A 23,114-nucleotide genomic window follows, 5' to 3' on the forward strand; every position below is an offset into this window, starting at 1 on the left:
TTTTATATTTAATTATTTTTTCGAATATAATACATTTCAACTATATTATTATTTTAATTTAATTTTAATGTATCCATTTATTTTAATATAAATTCTAATTTATTTTAATAATCTAATAAATAATCTATTTCGTTTTAATCATCTTAATTATCATTATGAAGTGCGTTTAAAGTTTATGTTATTTTATGTACGAAATCTTCAACTGAAACAATTCCTTTTAAGTCTTCACATTATTCCAACAAATGATGTGTTGTTTATTTAGAACTATTAGAAATGTATTTAAAAAATAAACTTTTTTTTGATATATTATCTCCTTTATAATATGCTTTTTCTTTAAAAATATCAAAAAATATGTCTTCCATTTTTTTATAATAAAAAAAAGTTTATTTAAAAAAAAAAATATTTATCTCTTTTTTACCTTTTTTTTATAACTATCAAAATTTTTTATTTATTTCTATTATAAATAAAACAAATTAAAAGATATTAATAAAATAATATAAAAGAAAAGAATTATAAATTTTAAAAAATAATATGCTACCTGCATTCGCAAAATCGTTTCCATTTGTATTAATGGGAGTTTATTACGTAAACTAAAAATTTCATTATGTTGATTTTTCAGCGAATATTTACGAAAAAATCCATAAACTAATCCCCGAAAACCAAAAAAATAATATTTATAAAATAACCAAATTAATAATGAACTTAGATTTATTTTACACAATATAATAAAAAGAAAAATATAATAAATAATTAAACGGAGATTTAGGAGTAATATATTTACCCAACATAATAGGATTAGGCGAAGGTTATGAAGAATAAGGAAAAGCCCTCTAATCATTATTTGATATAGGACTAGGTTTTGTGGAAATAGGTCCTTTATAATTAGCATCAGCATATCATTTACAAGGAATAAAAAATACTACTAATAGTATTCTTTTTTCCAAAGCAAGAATGCAAAGCTTTAAGCATAGATATAAAGATGAGAAAAATAAATACCCTGTAGGAGTAAATATAAAAGTTAGTGACGAAGTAAAAGAATTAACTCCTTATTTGGCGAAACTCGATTTTATTAATTGTTGTTCAGAAATGTATGATTTGGCTGACTATATTGTGTTAAATTTTACAAATGCTGAAACTATATAATATATGTTAGAAGAAAAACATTTGATAGAATTACTTGGGGAAATAAAAAATAAAGAAATGAAACTATTGCTAATAATGCCATTATTGAATAAGAATTGTTCGATAAGCAAGACGAATTGTTTTAGTTTATTAATTATTTCAATTATTATAAAAATAATTTTAATTCTAACCCAGCTTAAATTTATATTAAAGTAAGTGATTCTGAATAGTCTTTTGCTTAAATCTATTTTTTGGCTAAAAATTATTAAAGATTAGGATTAGAAGGTTTAGTTTTGGAAACTAATAATTTAAACAACTTAAAATAAATTGCAAATTTAACATAAGGTTTTAATTCTTTCTCTAATTATTTTTTTATGTTTATAAAAAAAATTATAAAAAAAAGGAAAACTTCCTATTATTAATTGTGGAAAAATTGAAAGTCCTTCTGATGTTATTGAAAGAATAAAAAATGGAGCTTGGGCTGTTTAAGTAAGTTAAGAGTTAAAGTATAAAGTAACTTTTTTTATTTATTTATTTACACTTATAATTTTTTATTTATTATTGTTTAGGGACCATAGTTTGTTGAAGAATTATTAGAAGGCACTTAATAAATTCTTGATGGCAGAAATATTAAAAATATAAATGAGTTAAGAGGAATTTATATTAAAAATTGAGTTTAAAATATTATAATATTATTATTATTTTATTAATGAATTAATAAATACTTTTGATAAAATTAAATGTTTGTAATTTAAATTTATTTTTAATATAAAAAGAGTAATAAGAACACTAATATAAAAAATATATATAATAAGTTATTTTTTTATTTTTATAATCTCAAATCTAAAAAAAAATGATATTTTATAAAGCAATTGAATGACAATAATAAAAAAAATAAAACAAAAATAAACATAAACATAAAAAATCCAAAAATATTATCATTATTTTCTAAAAGGAATTTTCATATGAGAAGAGTCGTATTATTTAGTAAACTCATTATATGCTCTAGCTTTTCCTGCTGGTCCCGTTGATTTTTAACCTATTTCAGGAATAGTTTCTTAATGTTTTTTTCATAAATAATATTTTTATTAAACACTCTCGATGTTTTTTCCAATTCATGTGTAAATTTAGAATGAATTTAAACTTAAGGTTTAATATGTTAATTATAAGATAAATCATAACTTGTTCCGTATTCCCTTTTTTGAAAATTGCTTCCATGCCCAAATAATATATGTTATTAAACTCCATTCCTTACAGATAAAACATGATCCTAAAACTCTTTTTCCTCATCAGTTATACTAGATTTTTCAGCTACTAAAGCACTATTTTAAATACCAAATGTATCCCTCATTGTTGAATTTGGAAGTTTTTCGTTTATATATCTTTAAGACATGTCTATTCCAAATCTTTCTTCTGTTACATTTCCTATTAATACACCATATCTATATTTGTTAACATTATCTTATATTGTTTAGGCGTTCATTTTATTTTTATTTTTAAAAGTTAGTTATTTTTTTTAATTAAATTATATTAATTTTATAAATAAAAAAGGATAAATTATTTGTTTTTCTTTATTTAATAAAATTAAATATTTTGATTTTTACTTTATATAAAATATATTTTTTTTCATTTTAAATATGGTATTTAAGCTAAAAAATTATCTGGATAAATAGATTTGAATTCTTATTCGTATTTTTTTAAATTTTCTTATATTAAATTTGTCTTAAATTAATATAAAGGTTCAACTTATTACAAAATATTTCTTTTAGTATAAATAAGATTTAAAATAACTTATATATAAATATTTTTAATTTATTTTTACAAATTATCATCATTAATATGCTTTAAAACTAAAATATTGATTTATTAATTCAAAACAAGTATTTTTCTCTTAAAGAAAGTTCTTAAAATTGTTTTTTTTAATTCTTCGTTCAATTCATCTAAAGAAATAGCAATTTTTATCTACTGACTCTTTTACAAGTTTGAATTTAAAAAAAATACTATTGAAATAATTATATAAATGTTCTTTCCTTTTTTTATATTATCTATTTTCCCATTACTATATTAAAGAATAATTTTATTCAAAACTTTGCAAAAACTCTTTCCTATATTATTCTTCTGTTACTTTTGATTTTTTTAATTAAAATCCATTTTAATATAGAATTAAAAATTCTCTTAAGTTTATTCCCGCAATTTTTTAATCAATCTTTATTTTTTTTTTTATTATTATTTTTTTTTTAATTACACAATCTTAATTTTTTGATCTTAAATAAAAATTTTTAATATCTTCCTTTTGTAAAAATAATCCCAAATCTTTGTATATTTTTTTCAAGTATTTTCTTGTAATACCAAACTTAAGTTCTTAATCTTTTTATATATATATTTCGGATAATATTTTTTTAGATTCTTCTGGAATATTAATATCATTTATATTTTATTCTAATATAGTGTTTTCAAATAGACTTTTTTTTCCATAAATAATTCTATAAACTTACCACTTTAAATCTCTTTTGTATTTATAGATATAGACTAATTCTTTAAATTATAATTATATTTTTTTTAAAAAAAACTAAAATATATATAAAATTTACTTTCATAAGCAAATTTAAGTTAACAAATTAAAATTACTCCAATAAAAAAAATTAATTTATGTTTATTATCTTTAATTTTATTTTAAAATCTTTCTAAAAAAGTCGTTGATTATTTAGCAAATTTTTCATTTATATGTCTATTTTCTCTTTCAATGACTTTTCTGCAATCCTATAAAATATAATAAAAAAAAATATAAAAATTAAATTAATATTACATATTTTTCAACAAAATATTAAAAATAATAATTTGTGACTTTATGATTAATTTTTCTTTAAAAAAAAGGTTTTTAAATAGTTAATATATTTCTTATCATTTTAGTTGATTTAGATTTATAGATATAATTATAAAAAAATAATATATAAATATATAAATAGGTATATAAATAATATATATAATATTTATTAATTTATAATAAATATATATTTATTTATATATATTAATATATATATTTTTTTTTTTTATAAATTTTTTAAATTAAATTTGTTTTATCATTATATATTAATTTTTTAAATAAATATAAGTTTTATTTCATTTTATAAATCAAATAATTCATATCAATTATATTCATTTTTTATTTTTTAATTGATATTTTACTAATTTTTATTTAATTTTAATATTATTTTCATTAAATTTAAGTATTATTAATTACCTATTTAATACTATTATTAAAATTATCAGTAAAAAATTACAAATCATTTGTTTTTGCTGTTAAAGTATCTTCAAACTTCAAATTTCTTACAATTTCTCTTGATTTAACATCAGCTACTCTTACCTTTTTTTAAATTAAAATAAAAAAATATAAATATTAATATAAATTTAAATATTAATATTATTTTTTAACTGGTTCAGGAATTCTAAATTACAACAATTAGAACTAATTTGCAAGCCGATTATAAAGAAATTTTATGTCCAATTGAATAATGATAGGATCGGTAGTATTTTTTTTACTTTTTATTGCTGCTCCCCATATTCTTCCACTTTTTCCTTATAATAAGACATAATCTTTTTCGTTTTTGCAATGCTCATTAAATTTGTATGTTACTTCAGCCTTTATTATTATTATTTTTTTTATTTTTTTTAATAATCAACTTCACTCAAGCCATCTACAAAAAAAACAGTTTTTCCAATTCCTATAGTTGGTATATTTATTAAAACTCCTAAATGACTAGCTAAACCACATGCATTTTAATGTAAAATTCCATTTCCATCTACTAATACAACCTAAGGAGTGTATTCTGGTTTGTTTTATTTTAATTAATTAAATAATTTTGCTAAATGAGCTGCTTCTCTAAAAGCTAAAAAACCAGGAATATAAGGGTAATCCAATTTAACTACCTCATGTTATTAATAAATAGCCTTATTTTTTTTTAAGTTAATTTGATTTTTATTTAAAAAAAAAAATACTTTCAAACTTGTATATTCTAATATTGTTAAAATAGCTACTGCTATATTATCGTATTTTTATGAAAAAGAAATATCAACTCCACCAATCTTATATTTTTTTATTTTATTTTTTTCCTTTTTTTATTTATACATATTTTAAGCACTTAGGAGACTATGGATTTATATCCCAATCAAATTCGTCTTTTTCAGAAATTAACTATCTTATATAATTTTACTCACTTTTTTATAATTCATTAAACAAATTTAATATTTATTTATTATTTTACTTATCCCATTTTTAATAAAGGATAGGATCGACTTCGTCTCTTGCTTTCTAAAATTTACTCTTAATGTTTTAATCTATATCCATTATAGTAAAAATATAAATTATATATATATAATCTAAATATAAGTATTTTTAAAAATTATTATTAAATTATATATAAAAAATTCATCTGTTTATTTTTATAAAAAGATAATTTTCTTCATTTAAATGTATTAAATTAATTAAAAAATATTACTATAATTTATAATTAATATAGATTTGCTTTATAAATAAAATTGTAATTTATTTCTTTCAGAATAGATACTATTAACTTTTATGCATTTTTTAAAAAACTTAAATGTTAGCTTAAAAATGATTATTTATTAATAAAATAAATAAATAAAAAAAATTAAAAATAATAATACAAATAAAAAAATAAAAAATGAAAATCACAATTATCACAGAAAAAGATTAAGTTAAAGAAATTGATTTTGATGCGACTGCAAAAATAGAAGATGTAAAAGTTGTATTAGAAATTGAAGTAATTTTTTTTTATTTTATATCAAAAAATTAATTAAAAAATTATTTAGTTCGGAATTCCATCAGATTAATAAGAAATATATTTCAATAATTAACTATTAGAAGATTATAAATTATTGCAAAACTACTGTCAGAATAATGATATGGTTCGTTTATGTTAAAAAAGGACAGTTATGTAATTAACAAAATAAATAAAATATAATTAATACAAAAAAATAATAATAAAGGAATTCTAACCTTTTTTCTAGTATATTTAGCAATAATAATTCATAATCAAATTAATTAGCTGAAAATTTGGCAAACATTTTCAAAAATGTAACAAGTAATAGTTAAAATAGTTTCTATTTAACTGAGGCTTAGAAAGTAAAAAACATTATACTGAAAATCCTCGAGCACTCTAACATTTGATGGATTCAAATCCAAAGTTAGGTGAAGCAGTACTTTCTAGTAATATCTAAGATTTAGTGAAATACATCTAAGAAGAACAATAAGAAAGAACAAGAAAAAAATCGAATAGGCCTAATTAATAGTAAAAAATATTTTTTTTTAAATAAAAATATTAAAATTTTAAAAATAGTAATAATTAGAATCTGATCCTTTCAATCCAGAAAATCAAAAAAAAATATAAGAAATAATAGAATAACAATAAATTGATTAAAACTTAGAAATGGCATAAGAATACATGCCTGAAGTATTTGGAAAAATAACTATGCTATATATTGATATTTGCATTAATGATAGGCAAGTCTAAGCTTTTGTTGATACAGGAGCTGAAAGTACAATTATTTCAAAATAATGTGCTGAAAGATGCGGGTATTTTTACAAAATAATTAAAAAAAATAAAATAAAAAAAATAGGATAATGAGACTAGTTGATAAAAGATTTTCTGGAATTGCTTCAGGGGTTGGAACAGGAAAAATTTTAGGAAGAATTCATAGTTATCATATATAAATTTTAGATTAAGTAAAAAAATATTTATTTAAAATTGATTTTTTTTTAAAAAAAAACATAAATAGAAAATTCCTTGTTCTTTTACTGTAATTGAAACTATTAATCTTGACTTTTTATTAGGCTTAGATACTTTAAGAAGATTTTAATGTTTAGTTGATTTAGGAAAAAATTGTCTCACGTTTAGTTTACAAAATAGAAAACTTGATGTACCTTTCTTATATGAAGCTGATATTAAAAAATCCGTTTCAATGGAATTAGAAAAGTAATTATTTGAAGAAGAAGATAAACGAAACTAATTAAATAATTAAAATAATATTAAGAACTAAAATTAATAACAAATACCATAATAGTAATAAAAATATTAGCAAATTTAATAATAACCTTAAAAATAATAATAATAATAACATTAACAATAATAATAATTTTCATAATTTCCTGAGGCTTCTATTTAATAATTAATAAATATAGGAGCTACTAGATAAGAAGCAATTAAAGCTTTAACCCTGGCTCACGGGAATTTAGAATATGCGGCATCTTATATATACAATTAAAAATATGGATTTTAAGAATGAAAAAAATACAAAATTAATAAATTTATTTAAAATATAAAAATATAAATTAAATAATAATAATATGCGAAATTTCAAAAATAAAAATTATTTACAAAATCTAAAATGTAATTTATATAATATATATATATATCTTATACATTTAGAAAAAGAAATTTCAATTAAAATTTTATATCAATATTATTTATATATACGAGATATGATATTTTAGCAAGTTTTAAAATAAATAAATATAATAAAAACAAAAAATATTATTATGAATCTAAATCAAATAAAAAAAAAAGTAAATATAATAAAAAAAAAAAAAAATTATTATATTTATTAATTAGAAATAATATAAACATAAAAAATATATATTTAAAATAAATAAAGAAAATATAAATATTTAAGTTAAATAGTAATATATTTATTTTATATATATAAATTATAAATAAAAAAAAGTATGTATATATATATATAAATATATATATATATATACATATATATATATATTTATATATTTATTACTATATAATTAATGTTTTTTTTATTTTGATTATGATATCTAATAATTTAACATTTGAATATATTTTTTTAAATGGTCTTTTAATTTATAATAAAATATATATATTATTCAATTCAATTTTTTAATTATTTTTTACATTTCTATTTTTGAAAATGTAAATATTATAATTTATTTTATATATTGTTCAAATATTATCAATATTTTATTTCTATTTAAAATTATGATTATCTATATTAACCCTTAACTATTCGTAATCAATTATTAATTTATTTATTTTTATTACCATATTTAAATTTTTATCCAATTATGTTTTAAAATTATCTAAATTTTCTACAAAAATTAATAATATATATAATTTATTAATAAACAATTTGAATTCGCCCTTTCATATTTTATTAAAATCTAAAATATATTCTTGAAAATTTTATTACATGTAACTCATAACTTTTAAATAATATTATTTAAAAAAAATTATTTTATAACGTTTAGAAATTAAATGCATTAATATCAAATTATCTTGTATCTTTTAATACATATTTAAATAAGTATCAGTTTTTTAATTTTCTTTAAAATAGTATATTAGTAATAGTAATGCTATTGTTTTTTTATAGTATATTAAATTTTTAATTGTTTATATTAACTATTTTTTTATATGAAAGTAATTATTTTTATATTAAATTGGTGTATTAGCTAGTTTTATAGGTATTAAAGGGAAGAATATTAATAAAAATTTTAATATGATTTATTTTTTGTAAATTTGTTGCTCATTTTAAATATCAATACATTTTTTGTTTCAAAATTATAAATCTAATTTTCGGGTATACAAAAATACGAAAATGAAATTACTTACTAGAATAAATTTCTAAAATTTTCTTTATATTATATATTTATTTATTTTTAAAAAAAGAACTGAATTCGAAAAAAATGCCATTATCCATTTTTTTCTTTGTTAATTGAATTTCTAAATTTAAAAATTATAAAAAAAATAAAAAATTATTAGTCCAAATTATTGCTTTTCAAAACATTTTCACAACTCACAACATAAATTAAAATATTTGAATGTTATTTATTAATTTGTTTAATAATTGAAATAAAATAAATAAATAATATTCTGTATATTCTATAAAATTATTTGTTTTTTATAAGACAGATGCACATTAAGCAATTAAATATGATAAATTAAGTGATATTTATATCATAATTATTACAATATAATAATATTATGTGTATTAAATTATTACATAAATAAAAATTGATATACAAATTAAAAAAATAATAATAAAGGATATCTATACTTTTTAGATTTGTATAATAATAAAAATTATTTATAATATAATTAGAAAAAAGTTAAAGTCAATTATATTTTTTTATGAGTTTTATATAAATAAATTTAATGATTTTCTTATTATTTTCTATTGTAATTATTAATTCTATTTAGAATAAACAATACATATTTATTATATTTTTAAAATTAAATATAATTTTAATTATATTTTCTTTTACTAAAATATAAAACTATATTTAATTATCATAAAGTATTTTAATAATAAGAATACAAATTATATATATAAATTAAATTTTTATTTTTATAATTAATAATTATTAAATTTTTTGAAAAATAAATTCTAATAATAAAATAATTTAAATATAATAATTAATGTTAAATAAAAATGCAAACATGAATAAAATAATTTAAAATGTGTAAAATTTATATTAAATTAATTTCTTAACATTGATTATATATTTATTTTAAATTAAAAAAATAAAAAAGCTGATAGTCGGATTCGAACCGACGGCCTTCTGCTTACAAGGCAGATGCACTAACCACTGTGCTATACCAGCTTATTAATATAAAATACTGATATAATAATAAATATTTTCATTAAATAAAAATAATAAAATAAAATATTGAATATTTGTATTATTATAATTTTAAATATTTATATATAAATTTTTATTTTATTATATCAATAATATTTTATTTTTTATTTTATTAAACTTTATAATTTTCTAATATTATTCAATATGTATAAATATTATTGAAAATATATTTTTAAATAATAGAATATAAAAAAAGAAGTATTAATATTTGTTAATAAATTAAAACTTATTAATTTACTATGTCATTAATAATTAATCTTTTAAATGAATTAGCATTTAAAAAAATATATAATTATATGAAAATATTAAAAGTATTGTTATAAAATAAGCTATTATTGCTATTATTAAAATAATATTAATTGTAATAATATAAATTAATTTTATTTTAAAGAATAAAAATATTTAAATGAATTTAATTGCTTATCTTAAAATAATAAAATTTAAAATTGCTTAATTTTAAATATTGTTTAGTTTAATTTTTCAAAATAATACATTTTTTTAATTTACAAAGACATGTAATATCACAACAAAATTAAACAAAAAATCATGTCTAAAAATTAAATTTAATATTAAAAATAACAAATATAACCTCAAATTAAAATTAATTTAAATTATTTTTACCAGATTTAAATGTACAAATAATATTAATAATGAAAACAATATTTTTTTGTTAGGCCGAATAAATTTAAATTAGTAAACATTAACAAGAGTATATTTTAAGAAAATTAGCAAGAAAAAACAATATATTTACATATTAAATATAATTTTTAAAAACTTTATTAAATAAATAAAAAAATAATATAAAAATATAATTAACATAAATGCAATTTGTTTCAAAATTTTTTAATAAAGGAATTTAAAAAAACGATTAAAATTATAAAAGAAAAGAAACACAAACCTAAAATAATTAAAAAAATAAATATATAATTTAATTTATTAATTAAGTGATTGAATAATAAATTTAAAAATATAATAACATTAAGGTGTATTAAAATATGAATAATAAAATGAATATTTAACTTACAAATATAATTAAATGATAATCAATTAATAAAATGTAAAATATATAATTAAATTAGATTTATAAATAAAAAGAATATTACTTAATTATAAAGAATAATTAAATAATGTAGAAAATGAAAAAAATAGAATGACTTTTAAAGCATGTGAATATTTTACAGTTAGACCCTATTTTTATAAAGTACTTTTTTAAAAATTAAATTTGTTTCGTCTTTTGATTTATAAATTATTAGATTTAAAAATTGACTGAAAAAAAAAAAATAGGGCAAGAGTTATTATAGGAAAAAATATCTATAACAATAAAAAAATAAGTATATGATTATATCATTAAAAATAAATACTTTAAAAAAAGAAGATTTGTTTAATTTATAAAATCAAAATAAACAATAAAAAAAAATATATTTTAGAAGAAAAAATAAAAAATTATTTTAGATTAAATTTATTGAGAAAATAAAAGAGCAAATGCAAAAGTTAAATCATATATATTTATATTTTCTTTATTTTAATTAAAAAAAGTAAATTTATTTGAAAGCATTAAAAAATAAAAAATAATATGTCATTGTTAAGATAATAGTTAAAAAATTCTAAATTTAAATATATAATAAGATTAATATCTTTTTTGAAGAATAGAATATTTATGATAACTAATATTGATTTTTATAATAAACCAATAATATTTTTACATATATTTATATAATATTATTTCAAATAAAATTTTTTTATATTATATCATTCTGCATTTGTGCTTTATTACTTAATTATGGATTATTTTATTATTATTATTATTATTATTATAGTTGTTAGTTAATGTTATTTTAGTTATTAACCATTTCCTAAAACAATTCATTATCTAAATCTCTCATTTCTTCTTCTAAATCTTCTTCATTAACATCTAAAGCATAATTTCTATTCATCATTTCGTTCATATAATTGCTTTCATAAGCCATATCATCCATATCGTCTTTTAAATCTTCTAATTCATCTATGTTTACTTAATCAAATAATTATTTTTATTATGTGACTGCTTATTTCATTGCTTAACCCTATTAAAATTATAAACTAAAAAAAAATATTATAAATAAAATACCATTTCAACAACATTTTAAATATTTTCTCTTGTAAAAGCAACTTAATCTAAAGTAAATTATTAGCTAAGATAATTTTACTATTATTATTCATATAATTTTCTTTTTTTCATTAAATTAGTACATTTCTATTAATACATTTTTGCTGTACTTCCTTTAGCAGACTTTGCTTTTTTATAATTTTCTAAAATTTCTGCATTTAATGATTTTATTGTTTCGTCTAATTCTTTAACTTTATTTTCCATCTTTTTTTATTTTATTAAAATATTTTTCAACAAGTTTTGTTTTTTACTTTTTTTGATTATCCGGATAAATCCACCAATTGTTATTATTATGCAGGTTATTATACAGTTGGAGATTGTACAGGTTAAACTGAAGGAGCTTAAGGTTTTTATGCACCAAATAATCTGTTCATTAATTTACTTTGCCTTTTTTTTATATTATTTTTTTTATTTAATTAATTTTTATATAAAAATTTTCATAATGCAATTTTTAATCAATATATATTTTTTTTTATTATTATTAAATAAATTATATTTGTAATCTTTATTAAATGATTTTGACAAACTAATTTATAGATTATCTATTTTTTAAGGTTTTTTATTATATTTATGATTTAGAAGTATAAAAAGACAGATTACAAAATTTAATTATTTAAGAAAAATTATAATTAAAAAAAATACTAATTATTTATAAAAATAATAGATGTTTTTTTATATTTATTGATTTAAATAGAATATACATTTTAAAATTTTTTATTATTTTGTAAAAGTATTAATTTTATTATTTTTAATAAAAATCTATTGAATATTAATACTTTAAATGGTTTTTGAAATAATATTTATATATTTAAATTTACAAACTGATCAATAAGCAATTATACCATATTTTAGCCAATTTTGAATAAAGTAAAAAATTTAAATATATATATTATTTTTTAAATATATCCACAAATTTTGGCACCTATATTATTTTTATTCTTTTGTTAAGTAATTGAAAATATTTTTTTTAAAAAAATTATAATAACAACATTTTTTTAATATAAAATAATAATTATAATAAAAATTTTTAGCAATATTATTTAATATTTTAGATATATGATAAATAATTAATTATTTTAATTTTAAAATTATTTTAATTGTATTTTATTTTCATATTTTTTTTTTTGCTTATATATTATAATAGAAAAAAATTAAAAATTAAAAAATAATAATCAGAAATTATACAAAATGAATATATAATAACTTCGAAACTTAAAATCAACTATAAATTATAAATGAAATAAATGTTCAAATTCAGTAAAGTTTATCAAATACAAATATTAAGAATCAAGTTAATAAATTTTATGAAATAATGAAATAATTAGAATATGAAAGAAATACCTAAAATAACTATATAGATGATAAAAAAATCATAATTAGCACAGAAACAATAGCATATATTTTAATAAAATTATTCAAAAGTTTATTATTATTAAATAAATATATATAATATAATTTATATATATATTTTATGAAAGGAATAGACCAATTAATCATAATGTTATAGCATATTTTAAAAATTAGATGGTTTAAAGATAGGTATTATAAATAAAAAAACATTTCTTCAAGCAGTGATAAATGAAATATATTAAATATTCGAAGATGATATATATAATTTTACTTTTGATTAATAAGAAGATACTATTTTCATTCATTTAATAATTGCAAAGATTTTCTTAGAAAATAATTTTTAGTAATAATAAATAAATAACTATATACTAAATAAATATTAAAAATTGCAAAAATTAGAAAATTTAACAAATTAATATTCTAATCAGTATAAAGTAAAATAATATAATTTTATATTTTTTAAGTACAATTTAAATAAAATAAATAGCTTGATCTATTAAACGATATATAATTATATAATTAAAATATAAATTTGACTTTGTAAAGTATATAAGTATCTTAATAAGTTGAATTCGAAAATTTAAATAATATAGCTTTAGTTTTATAATACTAATATCTAATAAGCGATAGAGAATAAGTTGACAATGTAATTTAATTTTTAAGTGAACTTTATTTAAAAATGGATTCATATAATTTTTTTGATATTATAATATCTATTTTAAAAGATTTAAATTCAGAATTATATTTTAATTGTTTATAAATACTCAGATATATATTGTAAAGTGGAAGTTAATAAGGGATAAATTTAAATCTTTAGTAATTTATAAATTATTTTTTTTAGAAATTTTAGAAAGATTTGTGTACAGAAATACTTGAAAATATTTAAAATATAAGCTCAAGTGAAATAATATAACCAGAATTAATTCAAGAATGTATTTTATGTTTAACTTATTTTGTAAAATATGATATTTATATTAGAAATCATATTATAAATGAAACTAATATAATCTAAAATTTTGCTTAAAAAAACTATTTTTTAAATAATTTTACTTTATGCTTATTGAGTTTTTTATTTTTGGAAATTTCTAAAAAGGAAATTTAAAATGATTTTAGTTAAAAGCATATCAATTCTTAATTAATTTTATAATTAATTTATTCTGGCTAATACTTTTCACTTTTTATTAATAAATAGTAGGTTTAATAATATGAAAAAGAGATAATCTTGAATGGATATGATATACTATTTTATACTCTTCCTTATACTTAAATTCTTTCTAATGATATTGACACCGTCCTTAACTTAATTGATTAATTTATTGAATAAAATAAATATGATGAGTTAATATACAAAGCTTTGATTTTATTTTATAATATTCTTTTAGGAAAAAACTAAAAACTCAAAGCATTATTGGTAAACTAAAATAGATTGAACAAAATTACAGGCTTAATTTAAAATTAATTTTTTTCTTAAAAAAGTACTTGTTTTTAAATAATATAATAATTAATATTATAGAACATGATATTAGTAAAAATAAACAAATTTTATTATATTTTAATATAAAATATTAATTGTTTTAGGAATTATTTTAATCTTAAATTTTTAATGTACTTGTCTAAAACTAATTTTCTAATGAAGATAATATTAAAATATTGAGAATATTTAGGCTTATATTTGAATAATCAAATAATTTTTTTATAATGTAAATCAATTATATAATAAAATATGATTTTTTTATTTTATTTTTTAAATAAAATTAAATAAAAAAATAAAAGAAATATAATTTAAATAGGATGCTTGAATAAAATAGTTGAAATAATTAAATCAATTTATTTAAACTAAGATAATTATAATGATTAAATTTAATAAATATATAATATTTAAATATATATTGATTACAGTCCTTTTATGGACTTTATTATAATTTTATTTTCATTAGTTTAACAAAATTAGTGTTTTTAGTATTTTGAAAGTGAATTGATAACTTTTTTACATAACATATTAAAGAATACATTTACAAATGATAAAAATTGCAAAAATTTATTAAATAAGAAAATATACAAGTAAAATTAAAATAAAATATAATTGAAATCTGTAATTTTATAACTTGTAAATTTCCTAAATATTTAATCGAAATTGAAAAAAGGATCAAATTAATAATTAATATCAAGGCTTTCAAATTAAATAAATTATGAATTATATAAAATCTTATAAATTAAATAATTAGATAATATATTCTTAAATATTTACATAGATGTCGAATGTGTATAAATATATCCTTAAATAAATATTATTTAATTAACTGATTAGATATTTAAGATTTCTAAAGATACTTCTTTTTCAGATTTTATGAAAATCATAAACTATAAATTTAAATAAGTTTCTGTCGAACAAGTATAGGATGCAATAATATAATAAGATATAATAAATGATTTGACATTATAAAAGTCTATTATGTCAAGTTTATAAAAGATATAGAAATAAATTAAGGTGCATTTTAATTAAAAATAAATATTTTTGGATAAAAATACTTGTAATAAAATTTATATAGATCTTTATATTAATCAGCTAGTAAATATATTAATTAATGCAAAATTTGTGGACAAAAATTTAAAGTATCTAGTTTGTATGATGGACCTTGCATTTAATGTGAAAATAATGTTTCTAATTAATTTTATTGTTAATAAATCAATTAAAATAATTAAGAATTCAATTATAATTTGTTTTCTTCTTAAAAATAAGATTTACCAATAAATTAGTTTTAAAATAATAGAATGTATGAGTCTTTAGACTTGTCTTTATATTAAAGAAATTTTAATATATGAATAAATTAAAATATTGTTTTGGAAAATAAAGTAGAAAATATAAATTTGAAAATTTCATTAACATATATATATATTTTATTTTATAGACTTTGCCTTTTTTTATATTATATAAATAAATAAAAAAATTTATATATATAGTTTATCTTATTTATTTTTTATTAAAAAAAAAAATACTATTTTTGTTTTAATAACTTATTAAATTTTATATAAATATAATTACAATAATTAAATATTTATTAAAATAAAATTTATAATTTAAAAAAAAACATGAAGAATATTCCCAAAAAAGATAAATAAGCAAAATTAATCTATCCTGGAATTTAAAATGAGAAATTAAAATCAGGTTCACTCCCTTCATTTAGTACAAATAAGGTCAGATTTAATGAAGATTTAGGGTTTTATTTGCCTAAAAGAACTTCTTATGTGACAAAGAAACCTTATCCTGATTAAAACGTTTTTCCTATACAATAATAATAAAGCTCTAATTCAATAATAAAAAATAGTACTATAGGAGATTATTCAACAATATCAAATATTGTAAATGCAGTTTCATAAGGTTAAGATACTAAAAAATATGGCTTTATTAATAATGTAAATTATATTTTTATTTTTTTATTTTTTATTGTTATAAAAAAATAAATATAAAAAATAGAATGATTTGAAGTAAAGTGTTTTAATTTAATAAAATGATTCTGAAATCAATATAAATAATATTACAAACAAATCATAATCTTTATAAAAATATTTAACAAAATCATATCTTATTTAAAGAAAAAAATAAGAACTTTTAAATGGTTTCGATAAATTTCCTCCTGAAATAAATTCCAAAATTAATCATTTTAATAAACTTACGAGTATAATTGATTCCGAAATTGAAGACTGGCTACATTTATATCCTGATTTTGTTAATATAGGAGAAAAAGTATAAGGTAAATATATATATATATATATATATATATTTATATATATATATATATATATATTCTTTTATTATATTAAATTAAATTAAAGAATTTAATTAATTTGTAATTAATCTAATTAAAAGTCTTTATAATAATCACTTAAAAGGAACATAAGAAATAGAAAATTATAAATTAAAAAGCAATTAATAAGAAGAAAAAATGTAATAAATATAATAATAAAAGGAATAAATTTCGTAAATGTTAAGAGAAAAAACTGCTATTTTAAAAAATTTATAGAATCAGACTCAAATAATGAATAAAAATCAAAAAAAGATAAAAGAGAAAACATCTTAGTTTTCGAAAATACAAAATTAGCTATAGAAAATGTATAGTTAGCAGATAAATTTAAATAAATTGAAAAAGGATCAGATATTTAGTATTTACAAGAACAACTCAAAAATTTATAAAATGAAACTGAATAATAAATAAAAAAATATAAAAGAGAAATAGACTTAAAAGATACTGATATTTAAAAAAAAAAAGTTTTAATAACAAGCTTGTAAGGAACTCAGGCAAAAGTAAAATATTTATATACAGATATTCATATATATGTATATATATAATAAAAATATAAATAAATTATAATAAATTATATATTTATATTATATATATATATATATATATATTTATTAATTTATATTTTTAAAGATATTATATTTATTATTTAATTAAATTATATATAATAATATATATATATTTTATTTACACATTTGTTACATAAAAAATAAAAGGCTGAATTAGACATAAGATAATATCGTTCAAAACTTTCTTAAAATTAATAATAAATTTAATAATTAATAGATGAAAATAACATTTTGTCAGATAAATATGTATAATATCGAGAAAGAGCATTTTTACAAAAGGAAGACTATATAAATATATACTTAAAGTTTAAAGAATAGCAGCAAATACTAAATTAACTAAGAGATAAATGCTAAATATTACAATAAAAATTAGATAAATTTTCAATTGCAAGAAGTAAAGAAGTTGAAGTACCTAATGATGGTTCTTTTCCTAATGATTTGAATTTTTTGAGAACATTTTAAGGAGAATTTTCAAAAGATAAATCTTATATAAGAGTCGCACTTTAATAAGCTTAGGAATTTAAATAAAAAGATGGTAATGTTGATTTAGTAAAGGAAAAATATTTAGAAGCAATATCATAAATGGCTGAAAAAAACGAAAATGAGTAATCTAAAGAAAATAATGAGCCCCCTTTATCCAGTTTTTAACTCTATAAGCCTAATTTTTACATTTTAGTTGAATAAGTAGGCAAAAACTATGAATTGGATATGCAAAATTTAAAAAATAGAAAAATTTCTCAGAACTTTTTAGGAATAATGAGATCAATATTAGATTCTAAATACAATGAATTTATCTTATATGAAATTACCCAAAACAAATAAGCAAATTCCCAGATTTTATTTATGGATGGATGAGTAAATTTACTATAGACTAAAAACTAAAAAATAAGATTTTTGAATGAACAAGAAAAATACAATTAGACGACAATAGAGTAATTTTTATTTTAGATTTGTTGAATCCAAGGCTTACAGGTATATGGGAGTGTGTCACTTTTAAAGAATTTTTAAACGAAAAAGCTAGCTTAGATGAAATTTATTTCTATTTACATTGCCGGTATATTCTTTTTAAAGGACCAGGAATGCATAGACATGAAAATGCGTTTGATGTTTTTTAATATGTTTATTTGAATGACGCAGAATAATTAGTGGATTTGATTATGTGTAAGTATGATTAAGTTCATGTTATGTTGATTAAAAAATAACTTAAAGAAAAAGTTAAAGTTAAAAATGAAAAATAAATTATTGAAGCGGGATTTGTTTTGAGAATTCTTTTGGAATTTTATAGAATTGAAAGAAGGAATAAGTATATCATTTTTTATTATTATTTTTATTTTATTTTTTAATCAACTTTTTTTTAAAAAAAAGGTATAAATTATTAAGAGAAGCATTTTTAAGTTAATCATCAATGGGTTCAAATGGAAAGTTTTCAATAAATTTTGTGAGTTTTAAAAAAATTTTATAAATGAATTTCGTATAAAATACTGATTAAGATTTTGCTGAATTATATAGAGATATTTATTCAATTGGAAAAGGAAGTGTAACTGTAGATGGTTTTTTTACAGTAGCAAATGATACTTGTTTTTTTATAAAATATTTATAATTAAACAGTTTAGTAAAAGTTCCTTAACTTGATTAAAATAATAATATTTTTAATGATGAAAATAATATTGGATTTACTTATTTTTACACTTATTATGAAAATATTAAATAATATACAGATTTTTTCACTCATGAGACTTTATAATTAGGAGTAGATAAATTAGTAATTGAAATGGAGGAAATTTAATTTTAAATAAAACATAAATTTTAATAAAATGTACCTGATTTAAGAGGAAAGACTTTCTTTATGTAAATGAGTCGAATAATTTAAGTATTTTATAATTTGAAAATTATGAAGGCTTTCTAATATCATATGTAAGATAATAATTATGGATTGGACTAAAATTAAATTATTTTGAAAGATTTTGAAAATATGGAAAGGCTATTGAGTGAATTAGGTGACTTTTAAGATAAATAAAAACTAGAAAAAATTTAAAAAAATCTTAAGTTAATTAAATTCTAAAAATTATGTAGATAAAAAATACTTAAGTTTTATAATTTTATTGCCTCTATATTAAGCTCAAAATTAAAAGTTTAAAAAGAAAAAAATTAAAAAACTGAAACTTAAATTGATATGACTTAATATGATAAATAAAAAGCGAAAAATATAAATCCTTCTAAAACTAAACTTAATTGAATTATATTATTAATTCTTTTATATTTTATACTTTGTTTTTTATTTTTTGTTTAAAAAAAAAAAAAAAAAAATTAATTATATTTTTGCAGAATTAAAATATCTTTCCATAAACATATATATTTCAATTTAAATTTATTTATTTTTTATGCAAAGCAATTGATTAAATTATATAATTTATAAACTGATGTCTAAATTAATTGATTTTCGTTAAAATTATAAATACATTTTAAAATTAACTTAATTATTTAATTATTTACAATATTTATAGTAATTTGTTTATTTATTAAATTTTATATTTAAAAAATTAATTGAGTCTATATTAGATTTCTTGATATAAGTTTTGTATAAAATTTCCCCGATTATATTATTACTAATTATTTTGTATTATTATCCTGAAACTTGGTTACAATTCAATTTTTTCTTTAAAAAAGAGAAAATATGTTTTTTAAACTCTTATTTTATTATAATTTTCATAATAGGTTAAATTTAGATATTTCCTTATATAATTTTTTTTGAATTAAAATGCAATTTAGCAATTTATTTAATATTAAATGCTTTAATTATCAAATAAATATATAAAAATAAATTACTTTTTTATATTATTAATATAAATTTTATTTTATATATAAAATTAATATATTTGTATTTTTACAAATTATATTTACTTTTTAAAAGTAGGTTTTTATAAAATCAAAATTAATAAATAAAAATTGCTTATGTTATTTTGATTAGATATTTATCTAAAATAATATAAATTCTAATATTTATTGAATTTTAAAAACGGTATATTAAAAAATATTATTCTCATGCACAAAATTAATTATATTTTTAATAATAATTTTATCTTTTTCTATTATTCTATTATTTTATTTATTATTAATAACTCATATATAGAAAAATAACACATCATTAATTTTAAACTAATAAAACAAAAATATTATAAAGCATACATTAAATTAAAATCACGATAAAAAAGAAATTTATATAATATTTTTATTTTATTTTATTGTCTTTTTTTTTATTTTTTAAAATAAACAATTAAACTAAATATAATAAAAAAAATTATTCTTCAAAATAAATAAAATAATAATTAAATAAAAAAAATGTAATAACAATCATAATTTTAAACCAAAAAAATAAATATTCTCCATTTTAATGATGCTTATGAAATCGGCAGTTAAGAAAGTGAAAACCCAACTGCTACAGTCGGCGGAGTTTCCCGTTTCAAAACAATATGCAAAAATTTCAAAGAATAAAATCCCCAAAACAGTCTTATATTATTCAGCGGAGATTTATTTTCCCCTTCCACAATGTCTTTATTATATTAAGGTTAATAAATGTTATATCCAATAAATTCCTTAAATATAGATGCTGCATGTGTAGGAAATCACGATTTTGATTATAAAATAGATCATGTCATAAAATTAACGTCTAACTGTAATTTTCCATGGTTATGTAGTAATATATTTGACGCAAGTACTGGTAAAAACGTAGCTGATTTTTTACCGTATTATACAAAGGAATTAAATGGCATAAAAGTAGGTTTTATAGGACTTGCAGAAGAAGAATGGCTTGATACAATAGTAGAAATAGACATATAAACTTTAAGATATCAAGAATTCGTTAATTGTGCGAAAGAAGTTTGCCAAGTATTAAAAGAAGAGCTTTAATGCGAATTTATAATTGCGTTAACACACATGAGAATACCTAATGATAATATATTGGCTGAAAATGTTCCTGAAATTGATTTAATTTTAGGTGGACATGATCATTGTAAATATTTCAAATGCACCTAAAACAAATGTGTAATAATTAAAAGTGGTTGCGATTTTAAAGAATATTCCATAATAGAAGTATATATCAATAATACTCAAAAAGGAAATTATTAATTAAAAAATGGTCATTCGCTTAATATGGATTTCTATAAAGTTACCAAAGATATACCCGAAGATCCAGATATTCACGCCTATGTTGAAAAATACATTCAAAAAACAAAAGAAGATATGGATAAAGTAATAGGATATACAAAATGTCCTTTAGACACCTAATTTAGTACCGTAAGAACTCAAGAAAGCAATTTTGGAAATTTCTACGCCGATGTGATTAGAAAAGACACTTAAGCCGATATTGCTATTTTAAATGCAGGGACAATACGATCAGATTGTATTTTTGAAGAAGGAGAAATTACATTTTAAATGATGTGTAAAGCATTGCCTTTTGCCGATGTAATAGTAGTTTTAGAAATGAATGGTTTTTAAATAGTATAGGCTTTAGAAAATGGTGTTTCTAAATGGCCTAATTACGATGGAAGATTTCCTTAAGTTTCGGGTATGAAATATTCTTTTGATCCCAGAAAAGAGCCAATGTAGAGAATTGTAGATGTTTGGGTAGGGAATGAGAAAATCGATTTTGTGAAAAAATATAGTGTGGCGCTTAAATATTTCATTAGTTTAGGAAAAGATGGATATGATATTTTAAGAGAATGTAAATATATTGTAGACGAAACTAATGGATAGCCACATTTGTAAATTGTTGTTGGATTTTTTACAAAACATTTAAAAAATAAAATGATAATAATAACCATAGTAATATATAGGAAAGTTACTTTAATAATATGAGTGAAAATAATTGCAATTTTAAAAATGAAAATAATTTAAAGGTAGGGTAAAATGGAATGCATTAGTTTAATAGTTGTAATTAAGTGGAGATTGTTCATGATAAATAACATATTCATGAAGTTAAAAGTGTTAGGCAGCACAATAATTTAGAAGAATATATTATAACAGAAACTAAGCTTGTTAATGATATTGAATATGTTGTTATTAATCCGTAAGTTGAGGGCAGAATTATTATTATTTAATGAATGTATTTTCTCTAAATTTTATGTATAAATAATATATATTTTTATGATCATTTTTTTTTTTTTATTTTTTGTTTCGGAAATATAGATTAATTAATTTATCTTAAATTTCTGTAATTATTGCTTTTATTTTCTTAAATAGAAATTAAATTTTTTATTTTAGATTTTGTTTAATATATAATTTTTTCTATTATATTTTAATTTAATTTAATTTTTGTTAAATTGATAATAGTTTAAAAAAAAAGAATTTAAACATATTTTTAGAAAAAATTTATATACATAAATTTAATTAATTTAGTTATTAATAAAACATAATTAGTTATATTTATTAATAATTAGTTATTT

The 23,114-nt window shown here is 16.8% G+C and overlaps 7 protein-coding genes and 1 non-coding gene across 8 annotated transcripts, besides 16 other annotated features; 4 read left to right on the plus strand and 4 right to left on the minus strand. All coding sequences in view use genetic code 6, as the record gives it.

The window, feature by feature from the left end:
- Positions 1–2,060: 2,060 nt before the first annotated feature.
- On the minus strand, positions 2,061–2,605 carry IMG5_172410 (hypothetical protein; the record flags this gene model as incomplete). Its single annotated transcript, XM_004029757.1, has 2 exons — positions 2,061–2,179; positions 2,305–2,605. 2 exons carry the CDS (start codon positions 2,603–2,605, stop codon positions 2,061–2,063), a joined length of 420 nt encoding a protein of 139 aa, XP_004029805.1.
- Positions 2,606–2,819: 214 nt separating this feature from the next.
- Positions 2,820–2,854: a microsatellite.
- A 469-nt stretch (positions 2,855–3,323) lies between these two features.
- IMG5_172420 (hypothetical protein) lies at positions 3,324–5,467 on the minus strand (the record flags this gene model as incomplete). Its single annotated transcript, XM_004029758.1, has 9 exons — positions 3,324–3,328; positions 3,714–3,882; positions 4,364–4,373; positions 4,404–4,486; positions 4,556–4,762; positions 4,804–5,070; positions 5,119–5,205; positions 5,249–5,336; positions 5,385–5,467. The coding sequence occupies 9 exons, from the start codon at positions 5,465–5,467 to the stop codon at positions 3,324–3,326; spliced, it is 999 nt and encodes a 332-aa protein (XP_004029806.1).
- Positions 3,331–3,366: a microsatellite.
- Positions 4,069–4,163: a microsatellite.
- Positions 4,071–4,163: a microsatellite.
- Positions 4,097–4,165: a microsatellite.
- Positions 4,509–4,544: a microsatellite.
- A 337-nt stretch (positions 5,468–5,804) lies between the features above and the next one.
- On the plus strand, positions 5,805–7,425 carry IMG5_172430 (hypothetical protein; the record flags this gene model as incomplete). The annotated part of the gene is made up of 6 exons (XM_004029759.1): positions 5,805–5,903; positions 6,005–6,077; positions 6,189–6,265; positions 6,480–6,715; positions 6,760–6,865; positions 6,919–7,425. 6 exons carry the CDS (start codon positions 5,805–5,807, stop codon positions 7,423–7,425), a joined length of 1,098 nt encoding a protein of 365 aa, XP_004029807.1.
- Positions 7,225–7,276: a microsatellite.
- A 267-nt stretch (positions 7,426–7,692) lies between the features above and the next one.
- Positions 7,693–7,732: a microsatellite.
- A 135-nt stretch (positions 7,733–7,867) lies between these two features.
- Positions 7,868–7,935: a microsatellite.
- Positions 7,936–9,555: 1,620 nt separating this feature from the next.
- Positions 9,556–9,594: a microsatellite.
- Positions 9,595–9,696: 102 nt separating this feature from the next.
- IMG5_172440 lies at positions 9,697–9,769 on the minus strand. Its single transcript has one exon. It is a non-coding gene; the product is annotated as a tRNA-Thr (tRNA).
- A 1,763-nt stretch (positions 9,770–11,532) lies between these two features.
- Positions 11,533–12,395, minus strand: IMG5_172450 (snf7 family protein, putative; the record flags this gene model as incomplete). The annotated part of the gene is made up of 2 exons (XM_004029760.1): positions 11,533–11,871; positions 11,916–12,395. 2 exons carry the CDS (start codon positions 12,393–12,395, stop codon positions 11,533–11,535), a joined length of 819 nt encoding a protein of 272 aa, XP_004029808.1.
- Positions 11,593–11,623: a microsatellite.
- Positions 12,343–12,379: a microsatellite.
- Positions 12,396–16,394: 3,999 nt separating the features above from the next.
- IMG5_172460 (hypothetical protein) lies at positions 16,395–18,528 on the plus strand (the record flags this gene model as incomplete). The annotated part of the gene is made up of 3 exons (XM_004029761.1): positions 16,395–16,718; positions 16,780–17,056; positions 18,047–18,528. The coding sequence occupies 3 exons, from the start codon at positions 16,395–16,397 to the stop codon at positions 18,526–18,528; spliced, it is 1,083 nt and encodes a 360-aa protein (XP_004029809.1).
- Positions 17,061–17,110: a microsatellite.
- Positions 17,633–17,715: a microsatellite.
- A 455-nt stretch (positions 18,529–18,983) lies between the features above and the next one.
- Positions 18,984–19,015: a microsatellite.
- Positions 19,016–19,220: 205 nt separating this feature from the next.
- Positions 19,221–19,529, plus strand: IMG5_172470 (hypothetical protein; the record flags this gene model as incomplete). Its single annotated transcript, XM_004029762.1, has 1 exon — positions 19,221–19,529. The coding sequence occupies one exon, from the start codon at positions 19,221–19,223 to the stop codon at positions 19,527–19,529; it is 309 nt and encodes a 102-aa protein (XP_004029810.1).
- Positions 19,530–21,012: 1,483 nt separating this feature from the next.
- Positions 21,013–22,527, plus strand: IMG5_172480 (ser thr protein phosphatase family protein, putative; the record flags this gene model as incomplete). The annotated part of the gene is made up of 2 exons (XM_004029763.1): positions 21,013–22,433; positions 22,506–22,527. The coding sequence occupies 2 exons, from the start codon at positions 21,013–21,015 to the stop codon at positions 22,525–22,527; spliced, it is 1,443 nt and encodes a 480-aa protein (XP_004029811.1).
- A 385-nt stretch (positions 22,528–22,912) lies between these two features.
- Positions 22,913–22,985: a microsatellite.
- The last annotated feature ends 129 nt before the right edge of the window (positions 22,986–23,114 follow it).

The sequence above is a fragment of the Ichthyophthirius multifiliis genome, assembly GCF_000220395.1.
Source record: "Ichthyophthirius multifiliis unplaced genomic scaffold scaff_1120509251268, whole genome shotgun sequence".
In the NCBI taxonomy this organism is placed as follows: Eukaryota; Ciliophora; class Oligohymenophorea; order Hymenostomatida; genus Ichthyophthirius; species Ichthyophthirius multifiliis.